Below are 18,473 nucleotides of genomic sequence, written 5' to 3' on the forward strand. Positions count from 1 at the left end.
AAATCCGGATCAATGTTATTTTTTCCCCCTCAACCTGATGAAATTATCCGCATGCACTGTGTTTTCAAGATAATGTGTTAATATTCAACAAATACTCGGTCTCTGCTTCTCTCGATAGGTTAAGGTGAAAGCCTTTGGGAGATTATCCAACAGACACATTAAAAAGCAACACCTGTGCTGCCGCTAAAATAGGCAACTCGCTAACAGCTGAGTCGGTAACAGGAAGAAGGAAATCAAAGTCGATGAAGACTAGGTTTTTGACGCTGAAGTGAGCCCACACAAAATACTTCGCGTCGGTGATGTGGCTCAGCAGGTGATGGACTACCAATAACAGTTACAAATCAATTTGAATGAACAACTTTAAAAAAAAAAGGACATTTAGAGAAATCAGTCCCGTGGCCAATATATTGTCCTTATTTAGATAAACCTCAACTTTTAATAGACCCAACATCCTGGATAAAGACGAGGAAAGGTTAAGGCGAAATTGGAATGAGAATAGGGGTGTCAAACAAGGGAAAGTGAACAGACACGCCTACCGCATGTATTTTCGCACCATGCACGGTACGTTTTTATTTCTCTCTTCCTCCCCCCCCCCAATCCACCCACCAACCAACCACGACCACCCCGCCGTTATTTCAACAATGAAGACCAAATAGCTATTTGACCGTGTAACTACTGTAGGGGAGCTCAAGCAAAGCAAAATACATTTACAGTGATGAGGGTAATAAATGCTTTTGGCTGGCACTAGAAAGTGATCAATTTCTCGTTTCTCCCATCCACGTTCAATAGAACAGTCAAAGGCATAATGACTTGCAATATGTTTACTGCCACCGCGGAGCGGGTATTATTTCAGGTCATTTCACCCTCAGCAGACCATGGTTTCCTTGCGTGTTTATATATATTGATAGCGTTGTGGATTGAAACCGCTCTTGTTGGGGGACTAGTCTTCGCTTTTGAAGGTCAGTACATGCAATGTTAAGCCAGATACTACTCCCATCCCTACTCATTGTACAAAAGGGACTGTCAAATGTTTGACAACCAGGCGGTTTACCTTCATCAGCTGCCAAACAAGATTGAATGCAAATCTACGGCAACAAAGTGCACAGACCCTCTGGCTACCTGTCCTTGAAGGACGTGTGCTGAATGGAAATCGCACCAGCCCCAAGACCACCTCTCCGGTATGCCCTTGTCATTTCAACCGTAAACCTTAGTTAATCAAATGCCGACAACTCATTAAATGCCCGAATTATAAATTGACACATTCGCCCCTTCGCGTTCTTTGTTCCGAATCCCACCCGCTGTTTTATCTTGTGTTTGCTTGTTGTGGAGGTACTTCTTCCGCTCACCCCCCGCAGCAAAAATGGGGAATATACACGTACAGAAAATGGAGCACGGATTCCCTATCGAATACATTATACACACACACACACACACACACACACATCCACTTGCAGCAGGGGCAGCTCCTGCCACACAGTGGGATCTGGGACTGAACAGGTGATCAAACAAAGGAACAGGTGGCCCAGCCCCCAAGACCTTTAATCACCTTTCAACGTCGCAATTAGTAATAACCAACACGTTTTATTCAGAGATAGGGAGCAGGAGACAGACAGGTGCGGAAAACAGAGTTTAAAACGAGCCTCGGATTGATGCTATTACCCATTTGAAATCCTTGCAACGATTGAAATTGAAAGAAGCAAACCTGCTGGGAGAAGTGGCTCACTAAGCAGCACGCTGGATGAGAGGCGCGGTTTGTAGACCAGTGCCTTCAGCGGCACGCGTGTGCATGATGTTGCTACGGAGCCACTTCACTAGTCCATCTCGACTGTCTAAGCAACCTACTTAAAACTGTTTGAAATAACGCGGCTCCGACTGTGCAAAATATTTTACATTAAAAATGCACCATAGCCAGTAATCAAAAGCGTTCAGTGTTTAAATGCACCAGAGCGTTCAGTGAATGTTGTATAAATATCTATTCTGTTCGTCGTATTAAATTTAATTGACACTGCACCGAGGCACCTTTTATCGTTACACTAAGAGTACTGGAGACATTTTAAATGCCAAGCTCCATCGATAAAGGTGCAAGAGGCTGTACTGTGCACACTTATCTAGCGCTTGGCATAGCTACAAGACAAATTTGTTGGATAAACCAATACCTGACCCGCATCCAAGTTCTTGCACTACAGATTTATCCGTGTTCGGGCTGCATTTCCCCATTTGCACCCGAAGCTGTTATTAAAGAATCGGTTAAAAATTTCAACGTACGGGATTTAGCTGCAAAATTCGAGTGCATTTACAGTAACATTTAAACCAAAAATAAATGTTAGGTGCAACAGTGTGCGTAATTCTAAAGATTTATCACACGACGCCCAAAAGCAATTAGAATTGGTGTCAATCCCTTCAGACCAACTTTTCTGCCCAATTAGAAGAACTTCACTGTGCCCCTTCCTCATAAAATTATCAATGTTTGTCCTGAACCTACACCACCCTAGGCTGTGTTATGACCTAGATGTGAAAGAAGAAAAGCATAAAGTCTTGTTCCTGAAGGTGCCACACATCTACTGACCTTGAAAATGAAGATGTGGAGGATAATTCAATTAAAAATATTAAAGAGACGGGTATGGACGGGGGTCTACACCATCTATACATAAACTAAATGCAAGAAACCTTGCAAAAATCTTCAAAGAAACACATATACACAGACGATGCAAGAATTGGTTAAACGGCAGCCTCAAATCCAATTGAATAAGGAATACGTTTAAAACAAGTGCAACCGCGAAACCTCAACACTAAAATAAAGCTGCTGAGCATGACAGAGACCCACACTGCAATGGGCACTTGACAACAACGAGAAATGCTCAAAGTCTATACATATGGAGCGACATAAAACAGACAAAATTGTATTAACTGTCATTGTTTCCTTCCTCTAAAACACCAACTAATAGCTGTTTGCTGTGACAGCTCTTTCCAAGGCATATGCCGAGCGCACTGTGGTAGCGTCAATTCAGACACTCCTGGGTATATTTTTCATTAAACTTCCTGAATTAAAGCTCACACCACGCTAGCGGGAAGATTGCTATAAACGGGCAAATAACAACGAACAAAACAGCTCTTTAAAAGCGTCTCGCGAAGCAGAGGACCGGACAGACTTTGGAGCGCGACAGGTTGACTGAGGAGATAGCAGCAGCAACAACAAAATAATGGGGGGGGGGAACATTCAGTTCCATTGTTAACCAACATGCAAAGCGAATCAATGCAACCTTTAAAAAAAATACTTAATTTTCCCCCTTACCTTTCGGAGTGTCTTTAAACATTTTAATTTTTCTCCGGGAGTAAGTGTCCGTGGTTTATTTGTCTATGTTCAGGAAGCGGCGTGTTGCATTTTTGAGAGAGAGAGAGACACACACACAGGAGGCGAGAGAGGAGCGGGCTGGCGAAGCCTCCTGCAAACACTTTGCCTGACTCCGGCTCGCTCCCACGCGCTGACAACACTGCCACACGGAGGCAACTTGCGCGCGAACCCCAGTCCCGGGGCGCGTGCACGCACACAGGTGGCGCGGCAGTGCCCGCCATCGCCGCCCCACATCGGGAGGAGGCGGCGGCCAGCCAGAAGTAAGCTTTGCAAAGATTCCTATCACGCAATTATTTTTTTTCTCTCTACCGTCCCACACATACGTCTTTGGAAGGCAGAAATTAAAACTGGCCCTTTTTGATATTAAGGTATCTAATATTATAATATATGTGTTCACTTCATCTGGTCAACTGGTTCACACTTTTTTTTGCTTAAAATTCCTTTGTGAGTTATTTTATATTCCGACAATGAAGGAAATTTCTGCCACGGCTGATTGGCTCCTCCGTCCCCAGCCCCTGGAGGTAAACAGAGAATTGCTTCAAGTTGTGGTGTTGCACATTGGCTCCCAAAATTAAGTATGACATATGCGTGTGAGGACTAATACAGTAGTATTTATCTAATGGATATGCCCAACAACGTAGCCCTGGCTCATTGTTAGCACTCTTGCCTCTGACACAGTAGGTTGTCAAGTCACACTTCAGGGACTTGAGCACAAATTCTAGGCTGACACTCCAGTGCAGTGCTGAGGGATTGCTGCAGTGTAGGAGGACTTAAAGCGGAGGCCCAAAAGATCCCATGGCATTGTTTCAAAGAACAGCAGGGGCAGTCTCCCTGGTATTCTGACCAATGGGTATCCCTCAACCGACACCGCAACACACTGATTATCTGGTCATTATCACATCCCTGCTTGTCCTCTTTTTTTTTAAACCCCCAAAAAAAGACCCTTAAACAAATAAACCCTTTAAATAAACCCGATAAATCAAATTAAAATTTGGCCCCTTAAATCGATGACGCACTCCAGACCCCGCGGCGCCCACCGGTCACGAAAGAGCTCGAGCTCGCCGGCGGACACCGCGTGCTCCATCTCCAGGGCCACCCGGCCGCGAACATGGCCGCGGAAGAGAGGGAGGCAATCCGGCCGGACGACCCCCTCGGCCGCCCGCTGCCTGGACCAATTAATGGCTTTCTTGGCCAGGCCCAGGAGCAGGCCCACGAGGAGGTCCTCCGACCTGCCCGCTCCCCTCCGCACCGGGTGACCGTAGATCAAGAGCGTGGGACTGAAGTGCAGCCAAAATTTGAGGAGCAGCCCCTTCAAATAGTGGAAGAGGGGCTGCAACCTCCCACACTCAACATAGACATGGAAGATGGACTCCTCCAGACCGCAAAACAAACAGGCGGTCTGGGAGTCCGTGAACCTATTTAAAAATCTATTGCACGGGACTGCTCTGTGCAACACATCCCTCTCTTTTCATTCATGAGTGGTTACCCCTCTCTTTTCATTGGACCCAAAAAAAGAAACAATTTCACAAATAAGGTGACAACAACCCAATTACCCTTTTAAATAACCCTCCACCAATCAAATTAAAATTTGGTTGTCCCGATTAACAATGCACTCCAGTCCCCGCGGCGCCCACCGGTCACGAAAGAGCTCGAGCGTGCCGGCGGACACCGCGTGCTCCATCTCTAGGGCCACCCGGGCGCGAACATGGCCACGGAAGAGGGGGAGGCAATCCGGTCGGACGACCCCCTCGCTCGCCCGCTGCCAGGACCAATTGATGGCTTTCTTGGCCAGGCCCAGGAGCAGGCCCACGAGGAGGTCCTCCGACCCGCCCGCCCCCCTCCGCACGGGGTGACCGTAGATCAAGAGCGTGGGACTGAAGTGCAGCCAAAATTTGAGGAGCAGCCCCTTCAAATAGTGGAAGAGGGGCTGCAACCTCCCACACTCAACATAGACATGGAAGATGGACTCCTCCAGACCGCAAAACAAACAGGCGGTCTGGGAGTCCGTGAACCTATTTAAAAATCTATTGCACGGGACTGCTCTGTGCAACACATCCCTGCTTGTGGGACCTAACTGTCTGCAAATTGGCTGCCACATTTCCTACATGACAACAGTGATTACACTTCTAAAGTACTTAATTACTTGTAAAGCACTTTGGGACATCCTGAGGTTGTGAAAGGTGCTATATAAGGACATAAGAATTAGGAGCAGGAGTAGGCCATACAACCCCTCGAGCCTGCTCCGCCATTCAATAAGATCATAGCTGATCTTCTATTTCAAGTCCACCTTCCCACACTATCCCCATATCCCTTGATTCCCTTAGTAACCAAAAATCTATCAATCTCTGTCTTGAATATACTCAACGACTGAGCATCCACAGCCCTCTGCAGTAGAGAATTTCAAAGATTCACAACCTTTTGAGTGAAGAAATTTCTCCTCATCTCAGTCCTAAATGGCTGAACCCTTATTCTGAGACTGTGACCCCTGGTTCTAGACTCCCCCAGTCAGGGGAAACATCCTCTCAGCATCTACCCTGTCAAGCCCTTTAAGAATTTTATATGCTTCAGTGAGATCGCCTCTCATTCTTCTAAAGTCTAGGGAATATAGGCCTAGTCTACTCATTCTCTCCTCACTGGACAATCCCCATATCCTTGGAATCAGTCTAGTAAACCTATGTTGCACTCCCTCGAAGGCAAGTATATCCTTCCTTAGGTAAGGAGACCAAGTCAGTACATAGTACTCCAGATATGGTCTCACCAGTGCTCTATATAAATGCAGCATAACTTCTTTACTCTTATACTCTAATCCCTTTGTAATAAAGGCTAATATACCATTGACTTAAAAATACAAATCTTTTCTTTCTTTACACTGAAGTTTGTTTTTTTGTTTCTTTTCATTTTAATTTATTTAACACCTTATCACATTTTGCAAAATGGTGTCAAAGCACTTCAGATGAAATTAATACTTTCAAATTACTTATTATGTAGGCAAATTTGTCGGTCATCTTACACTCAGCAAGATCCCACAAACTGCAACAAAGTGAATGACCTATTAATCTGTTTTTGGAGGAACGTTGTGAGGCAGCGAACACGGTCCCTTACGTGGACTGTCATGCTCATCAATGCCAGGAGTGCTACTGCTGAGTGAACTGAGCAAATGTTCACTTTTGGCACCCAGTGTCAGCATCAAGCATCAAGGACCAGGTTGAATAGAGCACAGACGCAGTGCAGAGTAAAGCATTCTCAGTCCTGTGCTTTGATCTTTGATGGCCCTATAGTGCTGGTGTATGATGCTGCCAGATCACTAGGAGCTATCTGTAACCACTGATCACAGCATGTTATTGTCCATTATGATACATGATCTCACAATTTTAATTTAAACTGTTCAGTCTCCTGTGGCCTTGTACTGTACATGGAAAGTCAAGACTAATGTAGTCTTCAGGTGAAGCTGAGTTAGAGGGCAGGGAGATAATTGAACCGGGACACACAGCTGTAATTCAGTACCCATTTTAAAGTCATACCTTCTGTCCTTTTTTTATATTACCATTATAAATTCTTAAGTCCACGTTTAGAATGGAAACTTGCTACACTGTAATTATATGCTCCCATCAGTGGTGGCGCTGGAAAAAGTTGACAGGAGGTGTGTGCAAATTGTATGATTTTCAGTGTATTACTAGTAAATCTCATGTGGTGTTGCTTACATTGAGTCAAAATATTTGGTATTTTATAACAATAGGAGTGTTATTCCATATATTAAGAAAGACTAATATTTATATAGCCTCTATCATGACCTCAGGATGTCCCAAAGCACTTTACAACCAATTAAATACTTTTGAAGTGTAGCCACTGTTGTAACGTAGGAAATGCAGCAGCCAATATGCGCACAGCAAGCTCCCATAAACAGCAATGACATAAATGACCAGATCATCTGTTTTAGGTGTTGGTTAAGGGATAAGTGTTGGCCAGGACACCGGCAGAACTCTTCTGCTCTTCTTCAAATAGTGCCTTGGGATCTTTTACGTCCACCTGAGTGAGCAGATGGGTCCTCAGTTTAACATCTCATCTGAAAGACGGCACCTCCGATAGTGCACCACTCTCTCAGTGCTGCACTGAAGTGCCAGCCCAGATTACGGCCTCAAGCCCATGAGCTTCTGACTTAGAGGTGAGGGTGCTACCATTGAGCCACAGCTGACGCTGTCCACTGATTTACAATGACTGCATAAGTCAAAAGCCATTTTTATTAAAATGAATTTTGGGATTTTTGGGGATTGAATTTCACAAAACTCTGAAAACTGTAAACCCCTCGGATCCTTGTTTATGTTAATGTCCGTATACAGGACCAGGCTGTCCACATACCTACAGTGGCGATGCAGCCTGCTGAAGAGTTTTCCTGGGACTCAGAAGGCCTGCAACTAGGACCACCTTGGTTTCAAGAGGATTATGATACCACTGCGCAGCCAAGCATCACTGGTATCCCTGACCCTCGTGTATTACCAGTGCAACACCAAGGTAAAAACAGCACAAAGATGCACCAGGGGTAGCCATAGTGGTAATAAGAAACACTTGCTGCAAATACATAAGTGTACAGTAAAACAACTTTGTGATTATGAGGTCCAATGATCTGAAGTTAGTGTGATCCTTGTTTTTTTTATGTTTGAGAGGATGTTTGGAGGCCAGTTTGCAATGGGTGACACAGTTTCTTCTATGTTGTTTTACTGAACCATTGCATCCTTAAGCAATCTCTCTGAGACATCATTGAGAAAGTGGTGTGGTCTGTTGAATCTGGTGGATGAGTAACTCCTAGTTGGTTTTCTTCCCCTTTGGTGTAACCTTATCCTGCATTTCCTCTATATCCACTTGTTCTGCATCCATTATCACAGAATCACAGAAACCCCACAGTGCAGATAGAGGCCATTTCGGCCCATCGAGCCTGCACCGACACATATCCCACCCTATCCCCGTAACCCCACGTATTTAATCTCCCTAACACTAAGGGTCAATTTATCATAGCTAACCACTATGCCACCGTGCTTATAAGGACATATATTGGAATGCCCATAGAAAATCCAATGGTAAGGGCGCCATAACAGAAGGTTGGGAAGCAAAATATTTCTTTGCCTGAAATTGTTGAAAGACCGCTTTAAGAATCCTTTATTAGTTGCATAAATGAGAAAGGATTTTTCTAATTGCTTCAGTCAAAGCTGAGGTTTCAAGGAAAACTTGTGGTCATCCAGAGCTTGTGAGCTCAACCATTTTCTGTCTTTTGACAAATCATGCAGATAACTAACTCTTCTTTTCAACATGCTTAAGTCAGATGCAATTTTAGTATAAATTTTTGGGAACAGCAATTTTGCCCTGATTATCCTGTCATATGCTTACCTGCACTACTTTGGGAGGAGGCACATCTTCTGAAAATTTTGCCAGAATTGGGTGTGTATAACATGACTTACACCCCAAATTCTGATCCCCTTGCCAGAACTACACCATTTTTGGACAAACAAAATCATAATCCTGTGTTCTCTCTGTGTGTTACTCTATCTTGCTCTTTGACAGTTGCTAGCAATTAAAATGTTTAGAACTGTCAACATAATGTAACACAGGTAAGAAACAGGCTGCTTCAACACAAGCCAGGAAGCTGTAGACTGCAGGAAGATATCAATAAATTGGTCAGGTGGGCAGAACAGTGGCAAATAGAATTCAATCCGGAGAAGTGTGAGGTAATGCATTTGGGGAGGGCTAACAAGGAAAGGGAATACACATTAAATGGTAGGACACTGAGTAGTGTAGATGAATAAAGGGACCTTGGCGTGCATGTCCACAGATCCCTGAAGGTAGCAGGCCAGGTAGATAAGGTGGTTAAGAAGGCATATGGAATGCTTGCCTTTATTAGCTGTGGCATAGAATACAAGAGCAGGGGGGTTATGCTTCAACTGTATAAAACACTAGTTAGGCCTCAGCTAGAGTACTGCGTGCAGTTCTGGTCACCACATTACAGGAAAGATGTGATTGCACTAGAGAGGGTACAGAGGAGATTTACAAGGATGTTGCCGGGAGTAGAGAATCTTAGCTATGAGGAAAGACTGGATAGGCTGGGTTTGTTTTCCTTGGAACAGAGGAGAGACCTTTTTGAGGTGTTTAAAATGATGAGTGGCCTAGATAAAGTGGATAGAAAGGACCTATTTCCCTTAGCAGAGGGGTCAAAAACCAGGGGGCACAGATTTAAAGTAATTGGTGGAAGGTTTAGAGGGGATTTGAGGTGAAATTTCTTCGCCCAGAGGGTTGTGGGTGTCTGGAACTCACTGCCTGAAAGGGTGGTAGAGGCAGGAACTCTAACCACATTTAAAAATTACTTGGATGTGCACTTGGGATGCTCTAACCTGCAGGGCTACGGACCAAGAGCTGGGAAGTGGGATTAGGCCGAATAGCTCTTTGTTGGCCGGCGCGGACACGATGGGCCGAAATGGCCTCCTTCCGTGCTGTAACTTTCTATGATTCAATAATCAGGTGAAATAATTAGCGACACTTTGCTTCAAAATGCAACTTCTTTGAAAAATGAACTCAATTACAATGAGAAAAGACACGAGGTCTCTCTGAAGAATACATTTTCTGAAGTTTATAGAATCTACAACTAGTGTGTCATCTTTTTTTCTCACTGATACACATACAACCTATTCATTTAAAACACACACACACACAACCTCACTGTTCAAAAAAAAACTCAATATAAATTTTACCTGAATAAAGATTTTGAAATTTGTCCTCTAACTTCAAATAATTTTGAGAAACATTTTAGCAGAAACGGCCAGAAGCTATAGAAAAATCAGCGCAGCTGACTAAACAGCATTGATGGATCCTCAGAAATAAGATAGCTGAACATGTTCAGAAAGCACAATCCAAATTTAATTCACAGAGACACAGCTCTAGGCAACAAAGTTCAAGCCTAGGTTTTTCAGAAAGGCTAAAGCCGTCTCGTATAAACTTTAATGAAGGCATAAAAGACAATTAAATTGATGAATGTAATCATGTTATTGTGAAATAAATCATTTAAAAATATTTACATTTTGTTTAAATCCTTATTTTGGACTTGAGAAATTTCAGTTACAGAAAAAAATGGCAAATGAGAAAAATAAAGCATTTTTTGAGCGATTTGTGGGATGCTGGTGGCCAGATTGCTTAATCAGAGTGTTTGCATAATAAATATGGGCATTGACATTTCTGATGGGAATAGATGACCAAAAAGTGTGACAAATATATAACAAGAAATCAAGTTGTGCAGACAGAAAGTGCATCCATACATAAGATTTTAATAAGATATAGGTAGTGTATCAATGTTTTTTGTTCTATAAATTCTAGGTTGGACAGACTCTTATCTCTTCCATCCAAGATAAAATTTTGAGGGGTCAAATTATTGATGTCCCGTTATTTTGTTTAAACAGAACACTACCTCATAGCATGGATTAACGTAGAATAAACTTCTAATTGCTTGGGCAACAAACCCTACTCTAAAGATTAGTAGATCAACCCCTGCTGCACCAGCATAACATTTATATTTTCCACACCAGCTTTGTGGCCTCTCCGAGTGAGATTTCCAATTAAATGCTGGATTATCCTTCTGCGTGGCCACAACCACTAATAACTGGGTTGAGACTGGCCACATGAAGAATAGCCACTCGGGTGAGGTACTGGAAGGTTGTCTGCACTCATGGAGCGAGAAAAGTAGGGGACAAAAATCGAAGAAAAAATTATTTCTTCGGTGTTTATGTATATGTGTGTTGTGGCTGATTAGAAAGAAAGGACTTGTATTTATATCACACCTTTCATGATCTCAGGACATCCCAGAGCACTTTACAACCAATGAAGTACTTTTGAACTGTAGTCACTGTTGTAATGTAGGAAACATGGCAGCCAAATTGCACACAGCAGGGTCCCAGAAATAGCAATGAAATAAATGACTAGATCATCTATTTTTAGGTGTTGATTGAGGGATAAATATTGGCCTGGACACCAGGAGGACTCTGCTCTTCTTTGAATAGTACCATGGGATCGTCTATGTTCACCTGAGAGGGCACATGGGGCCTCGGTTTAACGTCTCATCTGAAAGGCAGTACCTCTGACTGCATTACTCCCTCAGTACTACATAAGTGCCAGCCTTGATTATGTGCTTACGTCTCTGGAGTGAGACTTGAACCCACGACCTTCTGACTCAGACGAGAGAACTACCACTGAGCCAAGGCTGACACCATTATAGATTACAATAAATATATATATTTATTTATTATAATCAGCCATTAATATATATATCATAATAATAATGATGGGCTAGAACATGAAAACACAAGATAAAAATCACAAAAAAATAGAAATCAATAATCCTGAAAACTCTGCCAGGTCTCTTAAGGTAACTATTTTCAATTTACTAATACTGTATGATTCATGCCATTCATGCATGATAAACATGACATGATACAGCCCTTGGAGTGCAAATAATTAATAAACAATCAGTATATCTTCTGTGTCACTATATTGATAAAGAAACAATACTCGTTTAACTTTCCAAAATGTGTTTGCCTAATGTTTAAATGTATTAATCTAAATGTACACTCTCGGGAGCCGCAAGCCTACATTTCGTTGTACTGCACTTGTGCACTGACAATAAAAGTTGATTTGATTTGATTTGATTTGATTTACTTTAATATCTAACAAATCACATGGTTGGTGATGCTAATTTAAAGTGAATTTTCTTGTCCATCTAGTCTACTTGTATGTGCAAGAAAAACTTATGCCAATTATCAGATGTCTTTGCTAGGAAGAATTACATAGCTCAGCAGGGTGATGGAGCCAAATCAACATACACTGTTGAAATAACACAACCAAGGAAAGCACTCTGGATTAGTGATTGTATTTACTGCCATTAATTCTGCTCCTTTACATAATAAAGTACAATGATTATCAAACTTACTCCTCCATCGATACTCATTCTTTACGTAAAGAATTTCAAAATGCATAAAGGGATATTAAAATTAATCATAGTTTAAAACTGATCCTTTTAAAAAGAGTGTTTTTTTTAAAAGAGTTGGCATATCTATTGAAGCTGAGTGACTTGCAGTACTGATCTCCATTTCTATTGCTGATTAACCAGGATTGTCCAAAGATTGAAACGGCAGCAGTGTGGCGAGCACAGCATACAGTCTCTTGCTTCCTTTCACACCCTAAAATTACCGTACCCAGTTTAATCACCTTGGAAGGATAAAAGTGCTGTTTTTTAAACTGATTCTGGATGTTCAACTCAACTACTGGGCAATTTAGGATGGATAAGTGTGGACTGAAACTGAATGACTGGTTAAAGGTTAATTTTATTTGTGTTATATTGTTCCAGGCCACATATAATTGGGGGACAATTTTCATCTTGCCACCACCCCATTTACATTTAGAAACTGGGTGACAGCGTGGCCAAAACCACATGGAGGATTGACATGCCAACTTACCATGGAGGTCTGCTGTTTCAATTTTTGGGCAGACCTTGATTGAGGGAACTAGAACTCCTGCCAGAAACAGGTAGTGGTCTCATTACTAAATGCAAATCATGCTCAAATGACACAGTTCAAACCTTGACTCTATTTTGATCTCTACTGACATTGTTACTGCCTGTTCCTCAACCAACTATGGGTGGTACAAGTCGTGAGGTGGCCATTTTGAGCAGTATTTAAAAGGATCCTCAACTGTTTTCAGCTAAAACACTGGAAAGTTTTGGGAGACATTTTGCTTGTACAGTACTAGATAGCTTGCTGTTTGTCTATGAAGGACATTCTAGCCAAACCTGATCTTGTCCTTATCCAATGTCCACATACACACTCTTTGAGCAGCGATCACTGGATAGCAATTAGGAGTTTCTTTTTGCTACTTAGGATATTTTAAAGTACTTCTAGTGGCTGTACAATGTTTTGAACTGTTAAAGGGATTCTGGCAATGCATTTCTTTCTGGCTATTCCACTCTGGCTAGAAGATGAGGAGGAGGAGCAGCAGAAGGAAGAACAAAGAGCTACAGGGAGAGAAAATAGAAGGAGGCACGCCCGTGGGAATCCTAGCTATCCCAACAGAGTGTATAGGCCCAGAACAATATACCTGCATTTATCTGAGGAGCAATGCATAAGGAGGCTGAACTTCTCTAGGAAGATTATCACAACGTTGTGTCACCTCCTGCAACAAAACTTGCAATCACCTGCTACAGCTAGCAGAGCATTGCTTGTTGCAGTCTAGCTCACTGCAGCCCTAAACCTCTTCGCCTGCAGCTGCTTCCATGCTGCTGCATGGGATATCAGCAGCATCAGTCAGTCTGCAGTTTATGCTTGCATTAAGCAGGTCACTGATGCTACATTTGCTAGAGCAAACAGTTTCATCACTTTCCCCAAGGATAACAGGAAGCAACAGGATAGGACTGTGGGATTCGCACAGAGTGCAGGCATCCCCCAAGTCCAGGGCCTCAATGACTGCACAAGGTTGCCATTTGCTCAATTTTGGACTGACTGTAATTTTTTATTTGAGTGGTCTGTCTGGAAATTTCTAAACTACAGACTGGAAAGTGAGTCAAGGTTTTATATAGAAGTGTGTCTTTTGGTGTTTTGTCACTAAGGTTTTCAATGAATTATCATAGTCAGCAAAACAAACCTCAGAAGTCAAGACATGATCCTAACCACTGCCCCATTCATTTTTGGATTTAGCAGAAGGTGGTGAGCTTAGAAAAAAAATGATTGGTGAGGGTCAAATGGGAAATGTATCCCTTGGATAAATACAAAACTCTACCTTTCCTCAATTACCTACCTGTTCTCATATGTGAATACGATAACGGCAGATGGTTAGGCACACATAACATCTTCAGAGCAGACTAAATACAGTAGTTAATTTTTTCAAATCCCAGTTGGGCCACTCTCTACAGTAGTAGTCTTGGTGGTATTATTTATGCCGTGCCTGTAAAGTGAATAATTGGACAGGTAACAATAAATTTGTGCATGTACCAGTGTAATACTACTCAACCCAGACAGGTGGTTATTTTTACCCTTGCTGAACAGCATTTTCCCCCACAGATGAGCCGTCAATCTGTGCAGTAGAGCCTGGGGACTGATGGAACGTGTTTTGAAAAAAAATTACAATGACAATTCTTGGGTTTCATGCTCCAACAACCCCACTCAACTGGGGCTGTGGCTGTGTCACATCCGTACTGTGTTAGTTTGCACCTGCAGAGTACTGAAGATTAATAGGGATTGTAGACCTCTTGTTAGAAATTAATTTGGACATGTGTTATTTGTGTCACAGTGATAGTTGCACTTTGGCTAAATCTGTAGCACTTTGGCACCAATAAGCTAAGCAAAAATAGGGGTATGGTAGCATAGTGGTTATGTTACTGGACTAGTAATCCTGCGGTCTGGACTAATGATCGGGAGACGTGAGTTCAAATCCCACCACAGCAGCTGGGGAATTTAAATTAAATTAAGTAAATCTGGAATAAAAAGCTAATATCAGTAATGGTTCACTAATGCCCTTTAGGGAAGGAAATCTGCTGGTCTGGCCTATATGTGACTCCAGACCTAACAAGCCACTCAGTTGTATAAGGTGGCTTGTTAGGTCATTTCAGAGAGCAGTTAAGAGTCAACCACATTGCTGTGGGTCTGGAGTCACATATACCATAAGGTGGCTTACCACCACTTTCTTAAGGGCAGTTAGGGATGGGCAGTAAATGCTGGCCATGCCAGTGATGCCCACATCCTGTGAATGAATAAAAAACAAGCGCTCTGGCACTGTTGACCTTCAAATGTCTGCCCTCCCCTTGATTTCCTTGCTGTGGTATTGTTCACTGGCAACTTCAAGACCTTTCTCAAATGGTAATTATTTATGTGTAAGAGTTGATAGAGTGCTATCTTGCTATTCTTCTACGAAGGACATCATAGCCAAACCTAATCTTGTCCTTGTCTAATGTCCACATATCTATTCTTCCAGCAAGGATCACTGGATAGTGATTAGGATTTTTGTTTGCTCTTAAATTAGTAGACTATGCTCCCAGGGGCCGATAATCCTATTCATTCTAAGAAGCAATGATCAGGATCATATTAATTAGAATCCTCTTCCTTTCAATTCAATACAAGAGCCTGCAGAGTCCTGTGATTCATATTGTAATACCAGTCTCGTATATTTTTCAACCATTGGTCAGATTCGGAGGTTAAATCCTCTCCTCTCTACCCTTACTCTCCCCTTCATCCTTCCTTTCCACTCCCCAATCTCACCCTCCACTCCTCCCCTCCCCTCACCACCCTACACTCTCTCCGCCTCCAACTTCTCCCCTCTCTCCCATCACCATCTTCCCTTCTCCCTCTCTCCCCTTCCCCTCATCCGCCCTTCCCCTCCTCTACCCTTTCCTCCTTTGAATCCTTAGTACAATTTTCCCCGGCCTCTAATTTTGCTTCACCTGAAGATGACACTTGGCCTTCACCCTCTGTGTGCAATACCATGGCTGATTGACTAGTAATATATTAGACATCTTGCGTTTGTGCGCATTTCCTGTTGACGTTTTCCTTGATAAATTCCTATCTCTACATTTATTATGGAAACTATTGATGTAAACTTGTTGTTTTGTAATTACTTCCTTCTCACAGTGGAGGCACTGCTTAACCATCACTGGCAGGAGGATGTAATTACAGTGTATCAACTTTACATAGCTAGTTTCTATTTAAAACTTGGAAAAAGGAATTTCTAATAAAAAATATATAAAAATAAAGACAGAATGTATGACTAAATTACATTTGCGCCCCCGACTCAATAATCCTCCCGCCTTTAACTATGATTTATTGTAAGACTACACTTGCTGTTGACTCCCCATGTGCTCCGCCATGATGGGTATTAAATAAATCCAGTAATAATCTGAATTTCTCTGAATATTTAGCATTTTTACTAAAATCATTCCTGCTTGTTCATTTTCTCATCCAGAACTAAAATGTAGGTCAGTATAGCCTGCATGGGATTTTGGCACTTTTACCAATCAGCTATTGCACTTTTAATCTGGGAGATGGAGCTGGCAAGCACCTACACATTGCACAATGGTAGACTGATTGTCAGTTGTGATATTGAGGCTTTGGAGAGGGCGCAGAGGAGGGCCACTAGACTAATTCCCAGTCTAAAGCATCTTAGTTATCAAGATAAGCTAAAAGAGTTGGGGCTCTACACTTTAGAGAAGTGTAGATTATGGGGGGATCTGATTGAGGTTTATAAGATAATGAAGGGAATAGATTGTGTTCCAGCTGACAGTTTATTTCAATTAAATAGGTTAGGCAGGACCAGGGGTCACAAATTTAAGTTGTATAAGGCTAGATCTAGGTTAGATGCAAGGAGGTGGTTCTTTTCCCAGAGAATAGTGGATCTCTGGATAAGACTGCAGTCTTGTGTGGTGGACGTGGATTTGCTGAATTTCTTCAAGCGAGAGCTGGATTTGTTTCTGGCTGGGGCGGAGATCACCTCTTTCAGAAGGTAGGTACTGCAGGGAATTCAAGCCCAAAGTGATCTCCTGGACTAGTTTTGATTGCCAAGATGGGTTGGAGAGGAATTTCCCAGATTTTTTTTTCCCAAATTGGTCTGGGTTTTTATCTTTTTTGCCTCTCCCAGGAGAACACATCATTTCGGGTGGGGTGGAGTGTATATATTGTGATACACAAGGTATCGCAATTGTGTGGGATAGGCGCAATGGACCAGATGGTCTTTACCTGTCCGCCATTGTTTGTATGTTCGTCTTCACATCATACTAATTGGTACTAATCCCCCAATTTTCTGCCAATTGCATTTTGTACCCATCTTGATTTGATATGTTTGGGACAGAGACTGTTGAGAAAGTGTTAACCTATGATTCTTTAATGCAAGATTGAATTAAAGTACTTCTGTAGACCACTCTAGCAACTTTCAGTGTTGAAGTAATGGTAATGATCTTGTAATGGTAATCTGTGAAGGCCATTAATAAAAATAATATAAAGTGAATAATATAAATGAATAATGAATGAATTTCATTACTTAGTGCATGTTTTTAGTCGAACATGTCTTTATATCATTAAGAAATAATTTCATTTGCTAAGAAAAGAAATCCTGATAATAAACCACAGTACTTGACCTTATTTGCAATAGCCATGAGTTATGAAACACAAATGTACTTTTACTAAACATTTACATAACAAATGAAAGTACTACATTTTGGTGAAAAGGTTAAGCAAGGAAGGATGGAAAGATTGTACAGATACCTGGGAGTAAATTAAAGAAGCAGTAAGCTAATTACAGGGCTAAATGTCATAGCCCATGATAGCAAAATGTAGAATTTACTAATGTCATCTGGCATCTGAGATGGAGAAAGACAACAGCAAGGGCAAGGACTCAAAAGAGGCATAGAGTAAGATTATAGAATACATTTTGCAAATACTAATTGATCTCCTGTGGCGTTGCATATAGGAAGTTAGGACTAAACATAGGGTGTGAAATTTAACTTCAGTGGGGGCACAAAACAGGCTGTAGGGAATCTGCCACCCATTATACACCCCTCCGAATTTTCTGCAGTGTGTAATGGCTGCAGTGGGTGCAGGAAAGGGGAGAGGAGTGGAGGAAGAAAGGGAATGGGGAAGGGATGTGAAAGAAAGCAGAGAAAACAGGTGATGGGGAGGAGGGAGATGATCAATTGAAGGGACAGAATAAGTGAGGATAGAGGAAGTAGTATTGGAGGAGAAGAGGGGAAGGAGGGAAAGGTAATAAGAGGGGAGGAGGAGGAGGAGGATGGTGTGGGAGTCGGGAGAAGACGAGACTATAGGAGGAGGCAGGGGAATATGGAACATAAGAAATAGGAACAGGAGTAGGCCATACGGCCCCTTGAGCCTGCTCCACCATTCAATAAGAGCATGGCTGATTTTCGACCTCAACTCCACTTTCCCACCTGATCTCCATATCCCTTGATTCCCCTAGAGTCCAAAAATCTATCTATCTCAGCCTTGAATATACTCAAAGACTCAGCATTCACAGCCCTCTGGGGCAGAGAATTCCAAAGATTCACAACGCTCTGAGTGAAGAAATTCCTCCTCATCTCGGTCTTAAATGGCCTACCCCT

General features: G+C 42.3%; 1 protein-coding gene across 3 annotated transcripts in view; it reads right to left on the bottom strand.

Moving 5' to 3' along the window:
- Positions 1 to 3,561, bottom strand: part of LOC147106719 (synaptotagmin-7-like) — an 890,706-nt gene extending 887,145 nt beyond the window's left edge. Inside the window, exon 1 of one of the 3 annotated variants that reach the window (XM_086007776.1) lies at positions 3,293 to 3,561. In XM_086007776.1, the coding sequence (XP_085863902.1) occupies positions 3,293 to 3,314 (22 nt within the window). In that variant the 5' untranslated portion in view covers positions 3,315 to 3,561. The remainder of the gene's footprint in view (positions 1 to 3,292) is intronic. The other 2 variants (XM_086007777.1, XM_086007775.1) reach the window with 2 other exon arrangements.
- Between the last annotated feature and the right edge of the window lie 14,912 nt (positions 3,562 to 18,473).

The sequence above is a fragment of the Somniosus microcephalus genome, chromosome 15 (assembly GCF_052327205.1).
Source record: "Somniosus microcephalus isolate GS21.2 chromosome 15, FLI_Smic_1.0, whole genome shotgun sequence".
Taxonomy (NCBI): Eukaryota; Metazoa; Chordata; class Chondrichthyes; order Squaliformes; family Somniosidae; genus Somniosus; species Somniosus microcephalus.